The 19,975-nt window shown below is 33.0% G+C and overlaps 3 protein-coding genes and 1 pseudogene across 4 annotated transcripts; 1 reads left to right on the top strand and 3 right to left on the bottom strand.

The window, feature by feature from the left end:
• Positions 1 to 3,818: 3,818 nt before the first annotated feature.
• Positions 3,819 to 4,247, bottom strand: LOC111284409 (uncharacterized). The gene has a single exon (XM_022873078.1). It carries the CDS (start codon positions 4,245 to 4,247, stop codon positions 3,819 to 3,821), a length of 429 nt encoding a protein of 142 aa, XP_022728813.1.
• Positions 4,248 to 8,736: 4,489 nt separating this feature from the next.
• On the top strand, positions 8,737 to 12,287 carry LOC111285339 (arogenate dehydrogenase 1, chloroplastic). The gene is made up of 3 exons (XM_022874734.2): positions 8,737 to 9,959; positions 10,456 to 11,431; positions 11,990 to 12,287. The coding sequence occupies exons 1-2, from the start codon at positions 8,866 to 8,868 to the stop codon at positions 11,408 to 11,410; spliced, it is 2,049 nt and encodes a 682-aa protein (XP_022730469.2). The 5' UTR covers positions 8,737 to 8,865; the 3' UTR covers positions 11,411 to 11,431; positions 11,990 to 12,287.
• Positions 12,288 to 12,537: 250 nt separating this feature from the next.
• On the bottom strand, positions 12,538 to 15,079 carry LOC111285340 (protein LATERAL BRANCHING OXIDOREDUCTASE 1-like; annotated as a pseudogene). Its single transcript, XR_016342977.1, has 3 exons — positions 14,555 to 15,079; positions 13,489 to 14,202; positions 12,538 to 13,288 (listed from the first exon to the last, which is right to left on the bottom strand). The product of XR_016342977.1 is annotated as a protein LATERAL BRANCHING OXIDOREDUCTASE 1-like (transcript).
• A 1,961-nt stretch (positions 15,080 to 17,040) lies between these two features.
• LOC111285308 (protein LATERAL BRANCHING OXIDOREDUCTASE 1-like) lies at positions 17,041 to 19,343 on the bottom strand. Its single transcript, XM_022874681.2, has 4 exons — positions 18,717 to 19,343; positions 18,082 to 18,329; positions 17,609 to 17,936; positions 17,041 to 17,397 (listed from the first exon to the last, which is right to left on the bottom strand). Exons 1-4 carry the CDS (start codon positions 18,963 to 18,965, stop codon positions 17,161 to 17,163), a joined length of 1,062 nt encoding a protein of 353 aa, XP_022730416.2. The 5' UTR covers positions 18,966 to 19,343; the 3' UTR covers positions 17,041 to 17,160.
• Between the last annotated feature and the right edge of the window lie 632 nt (positions 19,344 to 19,975).

The raw sequence follows: 19,975 nt of genomic DNA, 5'->3' as shown, positions 1-19,975 counted from the left end.
AATTTAACTAAGTTTTACTTTACATTTATAATCTTATTTATGAAATCTATTATTATTGTTATTATTATTATTAAAAAATAAATTATTTATTAAATGTTAGTTTCCCACTTTGGTTAGAGAACCTTAGAATAAAACATGCATGCCAAAAAATAATAAGAAAGGCAAAATGAGGTATCCTAACCACTCTTTATACTTTTTTGACAATAGATGTCCTAACTTAAATTTAATTAAAACAAGTAGATTGTTGTTATTTTTTAATAAGAAAAAAAAAACAGAGTATTACTATAGTAAAGGCAAATGGAAATTGAGAGCAATGTATTTTGGAGCAAAAAAAACTTAATTTCACTTAACATAAGAAACATTACAATATAAAGCTTAATTAATAATGACTTACTAAAATTATGGTCCTAAGATTACGCCATTACCACAAACATGAATAACAAAAAATTAACTAACATAAAAAAACAGGAACAATTTAAAACATTCAAGTAAACAACATTTATGAATCTATATTAACAGTCCTAAACACATCTTTTAACACTCTTCCTTACTTTAGGAGCTGCAAACATCAAGTTTTATCCTTAGAAATTCGAACTTGCTAACGACAGTGGCTTGGTGAAAACATCTGTAACATGATCTTCTATTTTGCAATAGACAAGAACAACTCTATCTTTCTATACTTCTATTAAGAAGAATAACTTAATATTTAAATGCTTAGTTTTTCAGTGAAACACAGGATTTTAAGAGATAGCAATAGCAACTTAGTTGTCAATAAGAATCTCCATGTTTTTCTTCTGCTCTAAGTTAAGATCGATTAAAGTTAAGATTAATTAAAATCTTTCTCAGCTACAAAGCTTGATTAACAGCAGCTGTTGTAGTAACAAACTCTGCTTCAGCTGTGGATTAAGCTATAATTTCTTATTTTTTTGAGCTTTATGAGAAAATACTAAAACTAAGAGTGAAACAGTGACCTGAAGTGCTCTTCATATCTTTAATAAAACCCTTTCAATCACTATTTAAGAAACCAACCGACTTGAATTCTTTGCCCTTTGTGTATTTAATGCCAAAATCACATGTGCTTTTCACATATCTAAGCACCCTCTTTGTAGCTTTGAGACGCCATTCATTTGCATAGTGCATAAACTGAGACAAAATGCTTATAACATTCAAAATATCAAGCTGAGTTACTATGAGATACATTAAGTAACCAATTAAGCTTCTAAAATATGCTTGATTAATCTTTTCTGTTTCATCTTTTTTATAGAGCTTTTCTTTTGAATTAATTGGTGAGCTCATTTTTTTACATTCTTCAAGTTTAAACTTCTTCAAAATCTCATTGACATATATTTTTTTTTATAGATGAAGACTTTATGTTCATTCTATTTAATTTCCATTTTAAGAAAAAAGATCATTAATCTGAGATCTATCATCTCAAAAAACTCTATCATCTCTTGTTTAAACTTTTCCACAATACTTATATTATTTTTTGTCACAAGCAAGTCATCCACATATAGTGAGATAATAATAATGTCAGCTCTATTGTGCTAGATATATAATGTTGATTTAGATAAGCTTTTAATAAATCCCAAGTTTTGCAAATGTTTATCAATCTTGTTGTACCAAGCTCTTAGAGCTTGCTTCAATCCGTAAGTGCCTTTTTAAAAAGATAGACCTTGTCTTCTTCTTTTTGTTTTACATAGCTTTTTTGTTGGTCTACATAAATCTTCTCTAGCAGAAAACCATTTAAGAACATTGACTTGACATTTAACTAGTATACCTTTCAATTCTTTGACGCTGCAATGATAAGTAAGAGCCTGATGGTGTTAAGTTTAGCAATTGGTGCGAAGGTATCTAAGTAGTATGCACTGAGTATTTGAGCATATCATTTGATCATGAATCTAGCTTTATACTTATTGATTGAGCCATTAGCATTAAGGTTGGTTTTGTACACCCACTTGACTTAAATTACCTTTTTGTTTTAGGGTCGTTCAACCAACTCCCATGTTTTATTCCTTTCAATCATGAACAGTTCCTCTTTCATTATAGCAATCCAATTTTGATCCATCTTAGGTTTTTCATAATTTGTAGGTTCACACACAACAATATTGCATCTTTGATAAACATCAGAAAGTAGTCTTATGCCTCTGATAGGACTGTCATCCATCATTTTATTCTCTCAATCTCTAATACTATGTTTTGCTATGTCTAAAACAAAAAACTTGAGCTTGGGCTCTTTTGATGTTGGATCCATGTTCTTTGCATCATCCCAGTTCCACTCTTCGTCTTTCATAATGTGTACATCCCTACTTATAATATTTTTTTTAGTTTATGACTGAAAAACTTTATAAGCTTTTGCAATCGAGCTATAACAAATGAAGATGCCTAAAAAATATTTTTTTATCTAGTTTATCTCTCTTAATCTATGAAACATGAATGAAACATAAACATTCAAATATTTTAAGGAAATTCAAAGATGGTTTACAACCATACCATGCCTTAAAAGGTGTTTGATCTTTTACTGTTCTTATGAGAAGCTTGTTTTGTAAAAAAATAACAGTGTTTGCTATTTCAACCCATAATTGCTTTGGCAGGTTCTTCTTATGTAGCATACATCGTGTCATCTCCAATATGAATCTATTCTATCTTTTTACTTACTTTATTTTATTGTGGAGTGTATGGCGCGGTTAATTGATGTTGGATGCCTGCCTCTTTACAAAAATGATTGAATGCTTTAGAGGTGTATTCCTTGCCATTGTCTAATTTGAGAGTTTGAATTTTATAGCCATTCTCACTTTCAACTTTAGCTTTAAAGTTCTAGAAGACTTGAGCCACCTTTGACTTGTGCTTTAAAAAGAAGATCTAACACATATGGGTGAAATTGTCAATGAATGCAACGTAATAAAGACTACCTTTCAGAGAAGGCATTTTTTGTGGGCCTACAATGTTAGTATGAATTAATTATAGTTTCTTTGATGCTCTTTATGTTGTCTTGAGAAATGGTTTCCTATTTTGCTTTTGAAACTGATATGCTTTGCAGTTTGGAATATGATCATCAAGTTTTGAAAAATCATTTGCTATCTTCTTAGATTTCATCTGTAGTAGCCTCTGATGGTGATAGTGTTGAGCCTCTTATGCCATACTTCAATGATATATTCTTTGATTGGAAAAGCAGTTTGCTCATTCTCTAATGGATTTAGAGCAAAGCTTTTTCCTTTCATTTTTACTTTAAAAATATCTTGGCCAACTGTATCTTTAATCAAGCAACTTTTACTTCAAACATAACTTTATAACCCACATAAATTAGTTATCCAACACTTAACAAGTTTTGATCAATTTCAGGGACATACAACACATAAAAAATGACTTTGTACCTTAATAGGTTGAAATTGTAACTGTTCCTTTTCATTTCACAATTATGTACTTGCCATTACCAACTCGAACTTTCGATGAGTTTACATTGCTTAGTTTCTTGAATAGATCTTTGTCATGTGTCATATGGTTAGTACAACCACTGTTTATAAGCTAACTCTCACTTGATTCGATGCCAGAGAAACATGTAGCAATGAACAGGTGATCCTCATCTTCTTGATTAGTAATTTTTACCTCTTCACTTTGTTGTTGATTTTTATTTTTACAGATAACAGTTTCATGCCCTATCTGATTTCATTTAGTGCATTTAGCATCAGGTTTTCTCTAGTATCTAAATGGAGGATGACCTTTTTTTTCTGCAGTGTTGGCAAAGTGGATCGAATTTCTTTTGATTTTCATTCTTTTCTTTTGCATTGGCTGATGATGTACTTACCCTAAGTCTTTCAAAATCATTCTTTTTCTTCTTTTTGTTTTTGGCCACGTTTTGATGCTTGGCTGTCAAAGCTCCTTCGATTGTCCTCCTTCATCAGTCTCTTTTGTTTTTGTGCTTGCAATGTGTTAAGCAATTCTACTAAAAAAATTTTGATAGATCCTTGGTATTTTTCCAAGGTAGTGATGGTTGCTTCATATCTTTCAGGTACTGTAACAAGAATTTTTTTTACAATTCTTGAGTCAGTAAATTCAGATGCAAAAAGCCTCACTTTGTTTGCTATACTAAAAAGCCTGTCAGAGTAATCTTTAATCATCTTGGAGTCTTTCATTCTTTGAAGTTCAAATTTTTTGATCAAGTTCAAGACTTGCATCCTTTTAATTCTTTCATCTCCTTCATATTTGTTCTTGAGATAATCCCATATCTCTTTTGCTGACTTCAGAGACATGATACGAGTGAAGATGGTGGATGAGACTGCAGCAAACAAGCAAGCCTTTGCTTTTGATTTTTTTTGTCTTTCTTTTCTTTCTACTCTTTCATCTGTGCCATGGTGGGATTGTTCAAAAGTGCAAGAATTTGATGGTCTTCTTCCACTACTTCCCAAAGATCCAAAGCTTCAAAGTATATCTTCATATGTACTATCCAAATCTAGTAGTTGTCTCAATTGATCACCAACGGAGTAATTGCAAAGAGACTGACTTCGGCTTTCATGATGTGTCAAATTCACACACAGATCCCTTAAAAAGAGAGCTCTGATACCAAATGTTGTTATTTTTTAAGAAGAAAAGAAAAACAGAGTATTACTATAGTAAAGGCAAATGAAATTGAGAGCAACGTATTTTGAAATAAAGAAAACTTAATTTCACTTAACATAAAAAATATTACAATTTAAAGCTTAATTAATAACGACCCATTAAAATCATGGTCCTAAGATTACGTCATGACCACAAACAAGAACAACAAAAAAATAACTAATACCAAAAAATAGGAACAATTTGACACATTTAACTAAGCAACGTTTATGAATCCACATCAATAGTCCTAAACACGTCTTCTAACGTAGATCATAAAATAATAAAAACAATGTTTACATTGTTACAAGAATTGCAAAAAACTACTTGGATAGAGTGCAAGTTTTGATACAAATATAATAACCACTAAGCAAAATCCAATTAGACATATTTAGAAAATTTTCTTGCAATTTTTAGATCTCAAAATGCTATTTATGTTAGGTTAAAAAACCTCAATCCAATCATATCAATGAAAGCAAAATCAAACAATTAATCAAGCATACAAGAGATAAGAATTTAACGTAATTCGACCCAAACAACTTATGTCCACAAATGAGAAAAAAATCCATTAGTTGTAAAAAATTATAAACATACAACTCATATCAATCAACACTCAATAATCAATACCTATAGGCATTTTCAATCTCTTCTAGTCTTATGGAGTATAAACAACTCAAACAAACACATATCTATACATCATACCTATGTAGACCCTTTTAATTTTCTCTAATCCACTCACAAATATTCACACCACCATACTTATGTGGATCATCTCATTCTCTTCTAATATGCTTAAATATATACACCTATAAGAGGTTAATTCTCAGTAATTTTATAAGGTGTCTATCTCAGCTTGAAGTACTTCCAGAAAGGGGAAATCAATTGGTGGAAATGCAGCGAATCAGTTGTGCCGAATGGGGCTGCAATGCTTGCATCTCCAGAAAAGAAGTTCCAAATTTTGTTGGAGAAATCGGTACTGACAGGCACAGCCCCAGAAAAGAAGCTTGAAATTTTTAAGGAGAAGTCTGTTGGGAGAAATGGTGCTGCAATTGCATCTTCTCAAGAAAGTCTCAATTAGAATCAATTAAAGTCAGGGTTCTTCAATTTCTAAGTTGGATAGCTACTGCTTAAATTCTTAACAGCAGAACCAAGATCAACATGGAATGGACGTGGTCATGACCAAGAACCACAATCAACATATTCTAATAATTAAGTTTGAATCAGAGCTGATCGATACCATTTGTAATATAATAAACGCATGTAATTCATAAATACTAGCTTAAACCAAACTCAAACTGATAAATAGGAAAAACTTGCATCCTTTAATAGGAAACAAATTGCTTGAATTATCCCCCTACTTTTGCAACGTGTGCAATGGATTGTTTATTGCAGTCGGTTGCCATTTGCTTCCTTTGACCATCCTCTAATTCCCTCTTCCAATGTTTCTTTTAAAATTACTTCTTTTTTCGGAAATTTGTGATTGAGGGATCAATTAGTCAACGTAAATGGTAGAGCAGACAGCTTGTGCCAATTACTTTCTTTTTTACTTTTGTTGCTTGAGAAGCTGTTGGAACCTCAGTTACCAGATTTAAGACCTTAATCTGACAAGCAAATTTTATATGCTTTTCACTTTGTGAATCCTTTGTCGGTGAATAATATATACTTCCATGCACAATAGAAATGACAGGGAATGAGACATGTCAAGCACCACAAACAAAAAAACAAACAAAAATAAAACATCAATAATTTTATGTTTCTTAAGTTGAAAATATTGGTGCACCATCCATATTTGATTCAATTATAAATGTTTATACGGTTTGCCTAAAGGACACTTTTGATTTAGATTTCATTAGTTGTCGGTGGACTGATGTTTAATCAGTTGATATAATATCGAAATTTGCACTTCAAAAAAATTTATGCCTGTAATGTTTTCTAATAAATATAAATGTAAGAGATTTAAAATTACAAAAAAATCTAAAAAAGTTTAGCCGATTTCACTCTTGTCATAATTTCATTTAACATGAATAAATAATAGATATTTATAAAATAATATTTTACGTGAACAAATAAAAAAATTTCATTTAATCAAAACTCAATTGATGCATAAATTAAAAATTAAAAATTAATTTCTTATAATACAAACCGATAACTTATACCTTTACAACATGTTCAAACATGAAAAAAAAAATAAGATTAAGATATAATAATATGAATTTAATTTATAAATATTTATACTATTCAATATATATGTTAAGCTTAAATTACACAAACAATTAAATACATTTATTTACAATTAATTAAATTTATAAATGCCATAAATTCATAAATAGATAAATTTATGAATAGTTATATTCACGTAATTTAAATTTAATTCATAATTATTTATATTATTCAATGAATGATATATATGAATATAGAATCAAAATATTAAATTTAAATGAAACTAATCTCGAAATACATGCATCCACAAAACATAGCCTCGTTGGGTGATGGAATCTATTTGTCCAACCGCGGAATGTCCGTTCGACTAATGTATCTCCATACGGTTGGATTTGGCGTAACTGCATTGGAGGGCTGGAAGCTCTAGTCAGCCCACCGCACTGGAGCTTTCCTTTAATGCCCCTGATTTTTTTTTCAGCTTTGTCCTTGCTAGTCTACAATATTACAATAGAGCCCCCTCTTGATATTAAAATTTTGTGGATTTGTTTTGTCCATACCATTTTTTTTTCTCATTTTTAATCTTATTAATTATTGTAAATAAAAAATTACAAAACCAAAGCCCTATCTTATATAAATAAATATTATATAAGCAAGTCAAGTTTTTTGTTTAAGGAAATAAATAAATGAAACTTATGTTAATTATTAATTATTTGATTAACAAAAATATGTAACCTTTTACTAATTTTTAATATGTACAAATATAGAAATTATTTTTTAATTATTTTTTCTTTATGCTTATCAAATGTAGTATAAATGCAATACACATTAAAGTTTGAAGAATTATATTCAACTCAATAATTAAATTTTGAATTAAATCTAAGAGATTTAAAATTTAAGTATTATAAAAAAGAGAGGTAACAATCATGAAGTAAGAGATAATTTTCTTTATATATATTAGCTCAATAAAAAATTATAATGAAATAATTATTTGATAAATATGATTCAATTAATTTATATAATCATATTTTAAAAAATAACATCTAATAAATTTCACTACTTTCCACTTTGTCACTTATTCCCGGTATGCATTATCTTTTATAAAAGAAAAAAAAAAACCCTAAACAATAATAAGATTATTAATGTAAAATGAATCAAATTAAAGTTTCAAAAAAATATTTGACAAGGAAAAAAAAACACAAAACCATACAATTGATTAATAGAACTCAATCAAATTGTGTGCAAAAATTCTCCTCCCGTGCAACTTCGGAAATAGTAAACATAACATGCATTTCGTTTTTTTTTTTTTTTTTTAATTTACAAGTATAAAAAAATTATAATCATATTATAATTATAATAAGATGTTTTATTTACATATATATAATTATTAAATAATCAATTAAGAATATAATTAGATAATTTTAATATAAAATCGAATTAAAATTATACATAATAAAATTTAAATCTAAAACTTCTTTTTTATTGAGTCAACATTTCATTCAGTTTCATTTTTTAATACTACTTATTGAAATGATAAAATAATAAAAAAAAAAGTTCTAAGAAAATCCTTGTTCACAAGAATGATAAAAAAATATTAATTAATTTAAAATTATAGTGTTCGATTTAATTTAAATCGATTTTTTATTTTATTTAAAATAAATTTAAATATAAAATATATATATAAAATTTACATCAACTTTCAAATCGAAAAAAAAAAAATCAAATCAAATTAAATTATATATTTTTATTAATTTTATATATATTTTAAATTTTTATAAAATAAAAATAATTATTTTATACTTACATTTATTTAAATATATTAAAATAATATATAAAAAAACAAAAAAATTAAAAATTGATTAACCAAAATGAAACCAAATCAATAAAACTCAAATCACATAAAAATTATATTTAAATTCAAATCAAATTTTAAAAATTTATAATATTATCCATATAAAAAATTGAAATTAAATTCGATTCCATTGGATCCATTGTCACTCTAATATTCATTCTGTCCCTCGTGTTCGTTTTCAAAGACGCAAGAAAGGGCAAAGGTTTCCGCAGCCGATTGCTATTTATGCCTCAATAACCAGAGAATTCCTCTCTGCAAAACTCCCAATGATCTCTCTTCCTTCTTTCCATCATTCTCTTTCAAAGCCCTCCCTTTTCCTTCTTTCCTCTTCCTTTCCACCTTTCCTTCAATCTATTTCGTTTGCCCCAACAGCACCACCAAAATCCATCTTCCTTCACGCCTCTAAACCACTCCATGTCAATTGTTCCTCGACCGCCCCCACGCCAACATCGGAACTCGACCCAAACCATACCCGACCCCTTTCCACCCTCAAGATTGCCATCATTGGCTTTGGAAACTACGGCCAATTCCTAGCTAAAACTCTTGTATCTCGAGGCCACAATGTTATAGCCCACTCGAGATCCGACTATTCTCACTTAGCCAAAAGACAGGGAGTTTCCTTCTTTCTGAACCCACACGACTTGTGTGAACAACACCCAGATGTTATCATCCTTTGTACTTCAATTATCTCAACCGAACATGTCTTGGAATCTCTTCCTTTACAAAGACTGAAACGATCCACATTGTTTGTTGATGTTTTATCCGTCAAAGAGTTCGCCAAGAATCTCCTCCTAGATGTCTTGCCCCCTGATTTCGACATCATTTGTTCCCATCCCATGTTCGGACCTCAAAGCGGCAAACGAAGCTGGAAAGACCTCTTCTTTGTCTACGAAAAAGTTAGAATCGGTAATGAATCCTCCAGAGTTCGAAGATGTGAAGAATTTCTTGGAATATTTCAAAGTGAAGGGTGTAAAATGGTGCAAATGAGCTGTCTGGAGCACGACAAGTTTGCGGCGGGGTCACAGTTTATGACTCACACTGTTGGAAGAGTGTTGGACATGTTGGGATTGGAGTCAACGCCGATTAATACAAAGGGTTATGAGACTTTATTGGATTTGGTTGATAATACTTGCGGGGATAGCTTTGATTTGTATTATGGCTTGTTTCTGTATAATAAGAGTGCTCTGGAGATGGTGGAGAGGTTGCATTTGGCTTTTGATGCTTTGAGGAATGAGCTTTTTGGCAGGTTGCATCATGTTGTAAGGAAACAATTGTTTGAGAATGGAGGGAAGGGGAAGAATTTGCAAGAGATTAGTTACCAAAATGGTGCTGTTTTGGCTTCAAGCTCAAATACTTCGAGGTAATTCTTGAATATTACTTTTGTTATTTTAATTGTTCATTCAATTCAACTTTCCTCTTAGCTCTCAAAGACTAAAGACTTTGCGTTTCAATTGAAGGTAAATATGAAAAATTATCGAAATAGAATTTAGAATCTTTCATCGTTTTACTAGTTGTTTATGTTTAATCCTTTTCCTTTGAAAGTTGTTTAATATTAAATTTGTAGAATTTGTTTAGCAGTAGAGATAATTTATTTTTCCAATTTAGTTATTGGAGTAAATGTTGCTTTAGGAATACTTATCAAGATCATGGTCTGAGTTGTTGGGAAGGAAGGATTTCAATATCAATTTTTTCCATAACTTGTTTAATATCAGATTTAATTCATAATCTTTGGAAAGTTTATCATAGATCTAGGATTAGCAGACCTCTAAAACTGCTTGGGAGAGAGTAAGTTGAGATTGCTGTGCTGCAAAATCTATTCGAATAATATATTTACAGGCTCTTACTGGAACTTTCAGATCTGAAGATTATATTATACCTTATGAATTCAAAGGAAAGATATCCGAAAGTGTTGATGACAGTTCAAAGCTCAAGATTGCAATTGTTGGATTTGGAAATTTTGGCCAGTTCCTTGCAAAAACCCTGGTTCGACAGGGCCACTTACTTTTAGCTTATTCAAGAACTGATTACAGAGATGTGGCTCAGAAATTGGGGGTTTCTTTCTTCTCTGATGCTCATGACCTCTGTGAAGAGCATCCAGAAGTTATTCTTCTGTGTACCTCAATTCTTTCAACAGAAAAAGTTCTCAAGTCATTGCCCTTTCAGAGATTGAGGAGAAGTACTCTGTTTGTTGATGTACTATCTGTGAAAGAGTTCCCAAGGCATTTGTTTCTTCAACATTTACCATCAGATTTTGATATTTTGTGCACGCATCCAATGTTTGGACCAGAAAGTGGTAAAAATGGGTGGAATGGGCTTCCATTTGTTTTTGATAAGGTGAGGGTTGGAAGTGATGAAAGACGAGTAGCTCGGTGTAATAGGTTCCTTGATATTTTTGCACGAGAAGGATGCCGAATGGTGGAGATGACTTGTGCAGAACATGATCAGCATGCGGCAGGTTCACAGTTCATTACCCACACGATGGGCAGGGTTTTGGAGAAGCTAGAATTGGAGTCTACACCAATTAACACAAAAGGGTATGAGACTTTGTTGAGGCTGGTGGAGAATACAGCTGGAGACAGCTTTGAACTTTATTATGGGCTGTTCATGTACAATGTAAATTCAATGGAACAGCTTGAGAAAATGGATTTTGCCATTGAGTCATTGAAGAAGCAGCTCTTTGGTAGATTGCATGGTGTTCTTCGAAAGGAACTGTTTGGAGATTCAGAGAAGTTTGAGGTTTTGCAAGAGAAATCTGTTGAGCGAAATGGTGCAGCTCTTTCATCTTCTGTGGAGAGTGTTAAAATCCATTAGCTCAATGTTTTTGTTTTATCTGTAAGTTGTATGGCTAATTATTTCTATATCTTATTGTAGGTTGCACAATTTTTTGGCCATTATAATAGTTATTTAATTGTCAAAAGCTCAAAAGGCTTTTTATGCCAAAAGTTCTAAAATCAAGGCTTTAATGTTGATGCTTAAAGATTATGCTTGCTGGAGGGCATGGTGGGTTTGCACTTGGCAACTGTTTGAGTTTGCAACTATTTTCTTTTCATATACATGAGATTAATAATTTTTTTGTCTGTTGCACCAATTGCATCATTTGAATCTGATAATTCAGGATTTTTACTAGGACACAAATATTTTATGCACTATTGCAGACTAATCTTGTTTGCTTCATTACAGCTATACTGTGAGTTGCTAAACAATAAATTTTGCCCCATTAACTTAATTTCTTTCTCTCTCTCCCCTTTTAATTAGTATAATTCTGATTGATATAATGTATACATATGTATCTACGTATGTGTGTAATATTTATATATGTTAATTAATTTATTTATATATCTGTCTATCATTCTGATATTGATTTGGCATTGTTTGGTTATTCTTGTGAAGGATTTCACTTGATGTCTTTTTTCTACATTATGGTGATTGGATCTCCCGCAGTTCTCTAAAATCAGCAGTGAAGAATATCGGTAGTGTGCCAACCTCGTGCACATCGTCATGGCTGCAAAATTTTATGTTCTTTGGGAACCGAATTCCAACATAAGGTTCTTTTTGCCATTCGGTTCCTTTTCTGAATAAATTAGAAGGAAAGTGTAGACTAAAAAATAACATGAGCACTGAGATAGGACAAGAGAAATTGTCACAAGCAGTGGCCTGAGGAAATTATTTGATTTTCTGATTCTGAGTAGTTCCTTTGGTTTTCAGATTTCATGACTTGTTAGAGTATGTTGTATCGGTTTGCTTTTTTGTTTTTTTTATTCTTCGGAAGGGAGATGGGCGATTGTTGTATCATTTATTCTGTAGCAATTTTTGGTTCTCCATTTGTTGATGGTAGGTGCTTCAAATAATTGTCCACATCTGATTGTTGGCATTATCATACACGAGAAATGCGTTGATCCGGTCTGCTTTTCACTCAAAATACGTGCACAACCTATCTGAATCAGCAATTCTCTTCAGAACCTTGCGATTTCCAGTCTTAAAACCGCCGGTCAAGGTCTCATTTAAAGTCAGTTATGCTCTTCTCCTCTCTTCATCTTTCATGCCGTGTCATTGATTGGTTGTTGCAATGAAGCATTGGCATTCAGTAGGCATACGCTAGGACCCCTCTTTAAAATTATTCTTATAGTAGCATTTCTAATCTGCGGCAATGTCTGATCATATCTTTACTGGAACTGGTTGAAGCAATGGACTAATGTGACTTGTAGACAGAGGCGAACCCAGGGATATTGGAAAGGTCCCTATTTAAAGGGATTAATCTGACCATTTAGATAGTAAGGAGCCTCTGCCCTACAATTTATAAGCAGTATCCTGGACCTGGAAAAGAAAAAAAGGACAAAGGGCAATGTGAAGTTCCTTTGTTTCCTTAAAATTTCACCCATATTGGCTTTAATTCTCAATGTTTTGGATGCCACTTCCAAGTGCAAGCCAAAAAAACAAAAAAGAAATGCCAAGAACATCAAACTAGCGCTGCTACTATAGGTCTTCTTCCTTGATGGATGTAATGAAAGTAGTGACTGACATAATCTTTCACTTTCTTGTATAATCTGGGACTTGTTTCATTGATGAGCTCTTCCACTGGCTGAATCTCTTGATCAGGATATGGAAGGCAGAAAACAGCCAGAGTAATCCTCTCCCTCTGAGAGTTTGTCACCACTCGGTGTACTGGGCTCTTGAATATTCCATTACTCAATTATCTGTGTGAAGTTCATATATGGAACCACTAATGTAAGTCACATTTCAATTATCCCTATATTCTTGATTTATAGCATCAAATTTATGCAGCAGAAACTGACATATCTTTTACAAAAGAACTTCAAATTGATAGACTAACTAAGTGGTACTGATCATTCCATTCTTATAGAGGGTTTATTATTAGATCATTGGGGCGATTACCTCTACTTGATCACATACATTGATCAGGAAGGCATGAGGAATTATTGGAACCTTAAACCATTGATCATCTTCCAGGATTTGAAGACCTTCTTGCAACAGTATGGTGATTCCTGAACCATCTGCGTGAGGTTTGACCCCAAGAACTAGATTAAGCCTTGGACATATAGGATGGAAGCTGAATCTTGCATGTATTGTTGGTTGGTCTCCGTATTGGTGCAAGAAGTGGTTCTCCTCCAAGTTTAGTAACCTTGCCATTGCCTTTTAAGAGGACTTCAGCGACCACTTTGTAATTTCATTGTATGTTCATGTAAAATTCCCGTGACAGATATGTCAAATATATTTAAGTTGAATAATTGCTGACATTCACCTTGGTGTGTTTTTTTTTTTTTTTTTAGGCAGCAAAATAGTGTGCAAGATTGGAAATTTGGATCCTGGGGACATATAGAACAAGAACAAGAATACCTAAAAGGTTCAGGGTTTTCAGGCCAGAACTTGAGTGTTCGCTTATCTTCTGGGCTCAGCGTAAGATACAATCGATCAGTCCAATCAAGTATCTGATGCTTCCAGAGGATCCTGTCATTCCCGTACCCTTCAATGCTGCCAATTTCTCTGGAGTATTTCTTCTTTTCTTCCGTTGGAAGAGCTAAGAATTGCTGAGCAACTTCTCGCACTTTGTCCAGAAATTCACTTGTAATTCCATGATTGATTGCCTGAAACTCGCAAAAAAAAAAAAACAGTTTCGAAGTAAACTAATTTTTTTTTCTTACCCTTACTTTGGGGTGAGTATTCCCTGCATTCTGAGATTGCTAATGCTTTAAGGAGTTGATGATCGAGTTTTAAAAAGATGCCATAACCAGCTCAAATCAGGTGCTTAATTTTAATCATTCTCTCAAAGCTTTATGATTTAAATATATGTAAAAGTCAGAATTGTATGTTTATTGGACTAAGTTGTCTTGAAGAGATTTATGCACTGAAGTTGCAAAACAGCAAAATTGACTGTCATCTGAAAGTCATGGAGTTTGACAGGTAACTTTTTACGTAAGAGTGTGAAAAAATCCAAACCTGAATGCAACCACACGAGGTGAGAGCTGATCTAAGTTTCTCGAATTCTTCTCCACTGGCGGATGAAGATGCAAGGAGATCAAGATCAATAGTTGGTACGTCAAACACGGGAAAAGAAGCATCAAGGGCTCCAGTATTATTACCTTTATGGATGTATCTTTCTTGGGACTTCTTTACTGTTGATAGCAGCCAGTTCCTGCACAGTTTTGGCTTGTCGTTGAAGCTCGATAGAAGGGAGAGATTCAGCCATATTTCCTCAGAAAGTAGCTGGGAATTAAAGACCCTTTTCAGTTGCTGTAATGTTGATGGTGTTACCTAAAGGGAGCAGGCAAAGCAAAGGCCCGAGGAATTTGCTAGTTCAAGAGCCTGCCGGAGCCTTTTTTTTTTTTGTTCAAATCTTTGCTGCAATATATATATATATATATATATATATATTGAGAATTAACTGCACTTCTATACCTTATTTGGAATTTATCAAATTATATAATTGATCCTCTACTTATCCAAAATAGTAAATTCTGTCCCTCTACATACTTCTTTGGTAAAGAGTCAACAAAATTCATTAAATAAGCAAAAAAGGTTAGCACATTATCACATGAAGACAAAGAAAATAAAACATGAAAGGCCTTAAGATAAGAGACACGTCAAAAAAGTTTTCTATCTATGAAAATTTGCCGAAAATTGTGAATAGTGATATTTCATAAACTTTATGGATTAAATTATAAAAGTTTTAAAATTGAATTGTCAAGAAAAAATAAAAACTTTTAAAAATTTATGTGACAAAGTAAAATTTTTTTTATTTTTGATTTCTAATTTTTTTCAAAATTTATAATATTAATTTAATAATGTCATATGTCAGATGATGGAACAATGACATATGGTGATAGATGATATGATATTGTTAAAGATTTTCGGTCGATGATAAAAAAGTTATATATATTAGTGATTAAATACTAATTTTTCAAAATTCAATGACAAATAAAAAATCAACTAAAGTTTGGTGACTAACGTATAATTTACCCTTCCATTTATCGGAAGTCTTCTATCTTCAGTTTATTTTAAAAGTCTTCTCTGCTTTTGTAGTTTCTGCCTCACGTCATTCATGACTCTAAAATTGTTTTATGAAAATTTCTTTTGGACTAGAATTATGATTGTCCGCAAAGGGTTTGGGTAGCTTCATTATATAATAAGCCTCTATCCCCCCATTAAGGCTATTCATACTCTGCAGAGATTTGAAGCTTGGTTTCCTCTATTGGCTTTGACAGCTACAATTGGCAGGGGATAAAAGATTACAACATGGATCTAAACCAATTAAATATTGGGAACTATAATCCAAATTAGTGTTCCCTATTTATAATAACGTCAAGGTTATCTAAATGAGGTTTGTCGGTTTAGCTGCATATATACCTTATATCTATATGAGGTTTTCTTGTTTTATCTGAACTCGGATGGTATTTTTGCAAGCAGATGATCGAAATATATTTGAATCTTGCACGCAGTTTCAAGCCTATACGAGCCAACTATTGTCTGCATACACCTCATGCTTATAGACGACGAAAAACAAAATCTCTCGACCTCCTTTTCTATCACAATTTTGATTAATAGTAACAGGTATCCTTCTGTGCTGAAAAGTCTCCTCAGAATTAACATGAGGTGGTAGCAGTGGCTGAAATTTAAGGTGACAATGCTTAATGGACTTAGGTTCTCTAATTTTTGCAACGGGACAGTTAAGAGTTTGAAAAAAAAAAAAAGGCCAAGATAGCAGTTTGCTGTATCAAGGGTATTTGTTGTATCAATAAGAATAATTTTGCTTTGGGCATATCACTTTTTTTTTGTCGTATCCTTTATTTTAGATAGCAGTTTTGAGAACCTCATTTTGTTGACTGGAAATTTTTTATCTCAAATCTTCCTGTTATCATTGACATGATGAATAAAAGAAACTGCAGTAATTTTTATCTCTAATGTTCCCCCCTTTTTTTTTTTTTTCTATATATTGAAAATATTGTATTTAATCATTTGCTTCAACTGATTTCTGCAATGAGCCATCTACTTTCTTTTGGCATCCATTTAAGTATTCTAAGGATAATCAGGAACCTCTTCATATTGAATTGAACGGTTTCGTGTTGAATAAAGATGATAAGAGGGACTGAACGACCTTTTCTGAAAATGATAGAAGGGTTGCTGAGAACAGAGACATCCTTGATCTGACTAATTATGGATTGCTAAGGTGGAAAACGCTTAGCAGGGGGAATTGAATTAGACACCAGCTCGAAGTTGCAGCCATGTATTTGGACAGCCTGTGGCATAATTCAGACTAGCTATGTTTATATCTTAAACAATTAAACTAGGGATGATGGTGACATGAAGACTTGATGTCTATCATTTAAAGGGCTTAATCTGACTAATTTGATAGTGGGGAGCCATTGCCCTAGAAATTGTTCTCAGTATTCCGGACCTGCAAAGAGAAAAAAAAAAAAAAACAAACAAACGGCAAAGTGAAGTTTCTTTATATCCTTAAAATCTCACCCTTATTGGTTCCAATTCTCAATGCTTTGGATGCCATTTCTGAGTACAAGCCAAAAGCGAAAAGGAAATGTCAGGAAATATCAAATTAGTGCTGCTTCTATAGGTCTCCTTCCTTGCTGGTAGTATTGGAAGTATAGACTGACATAATCTTTCACTTTCTTGTATAATTTGGGCCTTGTCTCATTGATGAGCTCTTCCGCTGGTTGAATCTCTTGATCCGGATGTGGAATGCAGAAAACAGCGAGGGTAGTCCTCTCCCTTTCCGAGTTTGTCGACACCCGGTGTACTGGGCTCTTGAATATTCCATTAGTCATTATCTATGTGCAGTTCATGGAACCACTAATGTCAGTCACATGTCAATTATCCCTATATTCTTGATTTATAGCATCAAATTTATACAGCGGAAACTGAAATATCTTTTACAAAAGAACTTCTAATTGATGGATTATCTAATTGATGGATTATCTAAGTGGTACTGATCAGTCTATTCTTATAGAGTGCTTATTATGAGATCATTGGGGCCATTACCTCTACTTGATCACCTACATTGATCAGGAGGGCATGAGGAATGATTGGAACTTTAAACCATTGATCATCTTTCAGGATTTGAAGACCTTCTACTTCTTTGTCTTGCAATAGTATGGTGATTGCTGAACCATCTGCATGAGGTTTGACCCCAAGAACAAGATCAGGCCTTGGACATATAGGATATAAATTGAATCTTGCTTGCATTATTGCTTGGTCTCCATATTGGTGCAAGAAGAGGTTCTCCTCCAAGTTTAGTGACCTTGCCATTGCCTTTAAGAGGACTTCGGTGACCACTTGCAGTTTAATCGTATATTCATGTAAAATTCCCCTGCAACAGATATGACAAATATGGTTAAGTTTTATAATTGCTAACCTTCCTTCTTGGTGTTTTATTTTCTTGTTGTATAGGTAGCAAAGTAGTTCATAGATTGGATGTTTTAGGTTACGGGGAAGTAAGGGCAAGATCAAAATACCTTAAAGGTTCAGGATTTTCGGGCCAGAATTTGAGTGTTCGCTTATCTTCTGGGCTCAGCGTAAGATACAATCGATCAGTCCAATCAAGTATCTGATGCTCCCAGAGGATCATGTCATTCCCGTACCCTTCAATTCTGCCAATTTCTCTGGAGCATTTCTTCTTTTCTTCCGTTGGAAGAGCAAAGAATTGCTGAGCAACTTCTCGCACTTTGTCCAGAAATTCACTTGTAATTCCATGATTGATTGCCTGAAACTCTCAAAATAATTCTCAGGTTTGAAGTTAGAGTGGTGGAAGTTGTTTTATTTGTGACTATTCATGTATTCTGAGATTACTAATTGATGATAAAGTTTTAAAAGATGCCTTAAACCAGATCAGATCAGATGCTTAATTATACTCATTCTTTCAATGCTTTATGGTTTAAATATAGACTGATGTCAAAGTCATAAAAAATTTTGTTTGATGAGCTATTGAATCCCCAAGAAATTTGAGCTACTCTTAGTATTTTATGTTGTTGGACTATGTTGTCTTGAAGAGCTTTACGAACTGAAGTTAAAATACAGTAAAATCGACTATGTTCTGAAAGTCACGGAGTTTGAAAGGTAATTTTCTCCAGAATAGTGCCAAGAACCAGACCTGAATGCAACCACAGGAGCTGAGTGCTGATCTAAGTTTCTCAAGTTCTTCTCCACTTGTAGATGAAGATGAAAGGAGATCAAGATCGATAGTTGGAACGTCAAACACGGGAAAAGAAGCATGAGGGGCTCCACTGTTATCCCCTTTACGGATGTATCTTTCTGGGACCTCTTTACAGTCGATAGCCGCCAGTTCCTGCACAGTTTTGGCTTGGGGTTGAAGCTCGATAGGAGGGAGAGGTTCAGCCATATTGCCTCAGAAAGTAGCTGGGGATGTATAGACCCTTTCAGTTTTCGGGTTGAGCTGCTGTTATGATGTCTGTTACCAGAAGGGGTTTTTATTAGGGCAAAGCAAAGCCTAAGGATTCTGCTAGTTCAAGCCTGCTAGAGAGATGGAAATCAAGGTTAGATTCTTGAGCTGGCGCATAGACTTGACCAGATACACAAAGGGGTAAAGACCTTTCTTCCCTGCTGATTGGTGAATAAGAAATGGATAAATATTTCCAAGCTAATATATAGCCCCTTTTTTTAAAATATCTTAGCTTTTATAGTTTCTGCCTGACATCATTCACGACTCTGTCCACTGCTTTTAAAATTGGTTTTTGGACTGGAATTATGTATTCAGCGAAAAAGTTTTCGTTAGAAGTGGGAGCTTGTCAAAAACATCCCAGGAAATCTTAGGTTGGTTTGTAAAATTCAAAAGTTCGATTTCTAATCAGCCTCTATTTCCTCCAATTAAGGCCCTTCAAAAACCGCTTCCTTTGGAGGGGTTTGAAGCTTGGTTTTCTCTATTGGCTTTCACAACTACAATAGCAGGGGAAAGAAGATTACAACGTGGATCTGAACTAAGTAAATATTGGGAAATAATCCAAATTGATGTTCCCAATAACATTAAGACAAAGCAGCCAACTATTGGACAAAATCATGAAAAAGAGCGATTCAACTTGCTTCATTTTTTTTTTTCAAGATTTTTATATATTTTGATGAAGTAAACAGGTAGTTCGGTTGGAGAGATATCATATCCTGTCACATCTCAAGCTGGTGACAACCGGTGAAGGTGATGCCTTTGCAGGCAAAGGTGTATTATTATTATTATTATTATTATTATATAATACATTCTTGCCCAACTTGGAAGTTCGACGGAGTACAGAATAATCTTCAACTATACAATCAGGGAAAACTCGCGATGTGGCTTGTACAGCTTCTAACCAACATTGCCTTGTTAAAGTACAAAGTTTAACCTTGACTTGCCACAATCAG

This window comes from Durio zibethinus, chromosome 6 (genome assembly GCF_047325235.1).
Source record: "Durio zibethinus cultivar Kanyao isolate XHJ-2024 chromosome 6, ASM4732523v1, whole genome shotgun sequence".
NCBI lineage: Eukaryota > Viridiplantae > Streptophyta > Magnoliopsida > Malvales > Malvaceae > Durio > Durio zibethinus.
Note: the sequence above shows the minus strand (reverse complement) of the source record. Positions and strands in the feature narration are given on the sequence as shown.

Coding starts and splice junctions, on each gene's coding strand:
- LOC111284409 (XM_022873078.1), bottom strand. CDS start 4,247: ATGTCTCTGAAGTCAGCAAAAGAGATATGGGATTATCTCAAGAACAAA.
- LOC111285339 (XM_022874734.2), top strand. CDS start 8,866: ATGATCTCTCTTCCTTCTTTCCATCATTCTCTTTCAAAGCCCTCCCTT. Junction 9,960..10,455: donor TCAAGCTCAAATACTTCGAG/GTAATTCTTGAA, acceptor TGGAACTTTCAG/ATCTGAAGATTATATTATAC.
- LOC111285308 (XM_022874681.2), bottom strand. CDS start 18,965: ATGGCTGAACCTCTCCCTCCTATCGAGCTTCAACCCCAAGCCAAAACT. Junction 18,330..18,716: donor GCTCCTGTGGTTGCATTCAG/GTCTGGTTCTTG, acceptor TGAGAGTTTCAG/GCAATCAATCATGGAATTAC. Junction 17,398..17,608: donor ATGTAGGTGATCAAGTAGAG/GTAATGGCCCCA, acceptor AACTGCACATAG/ATAATGACTAATGGAATATT.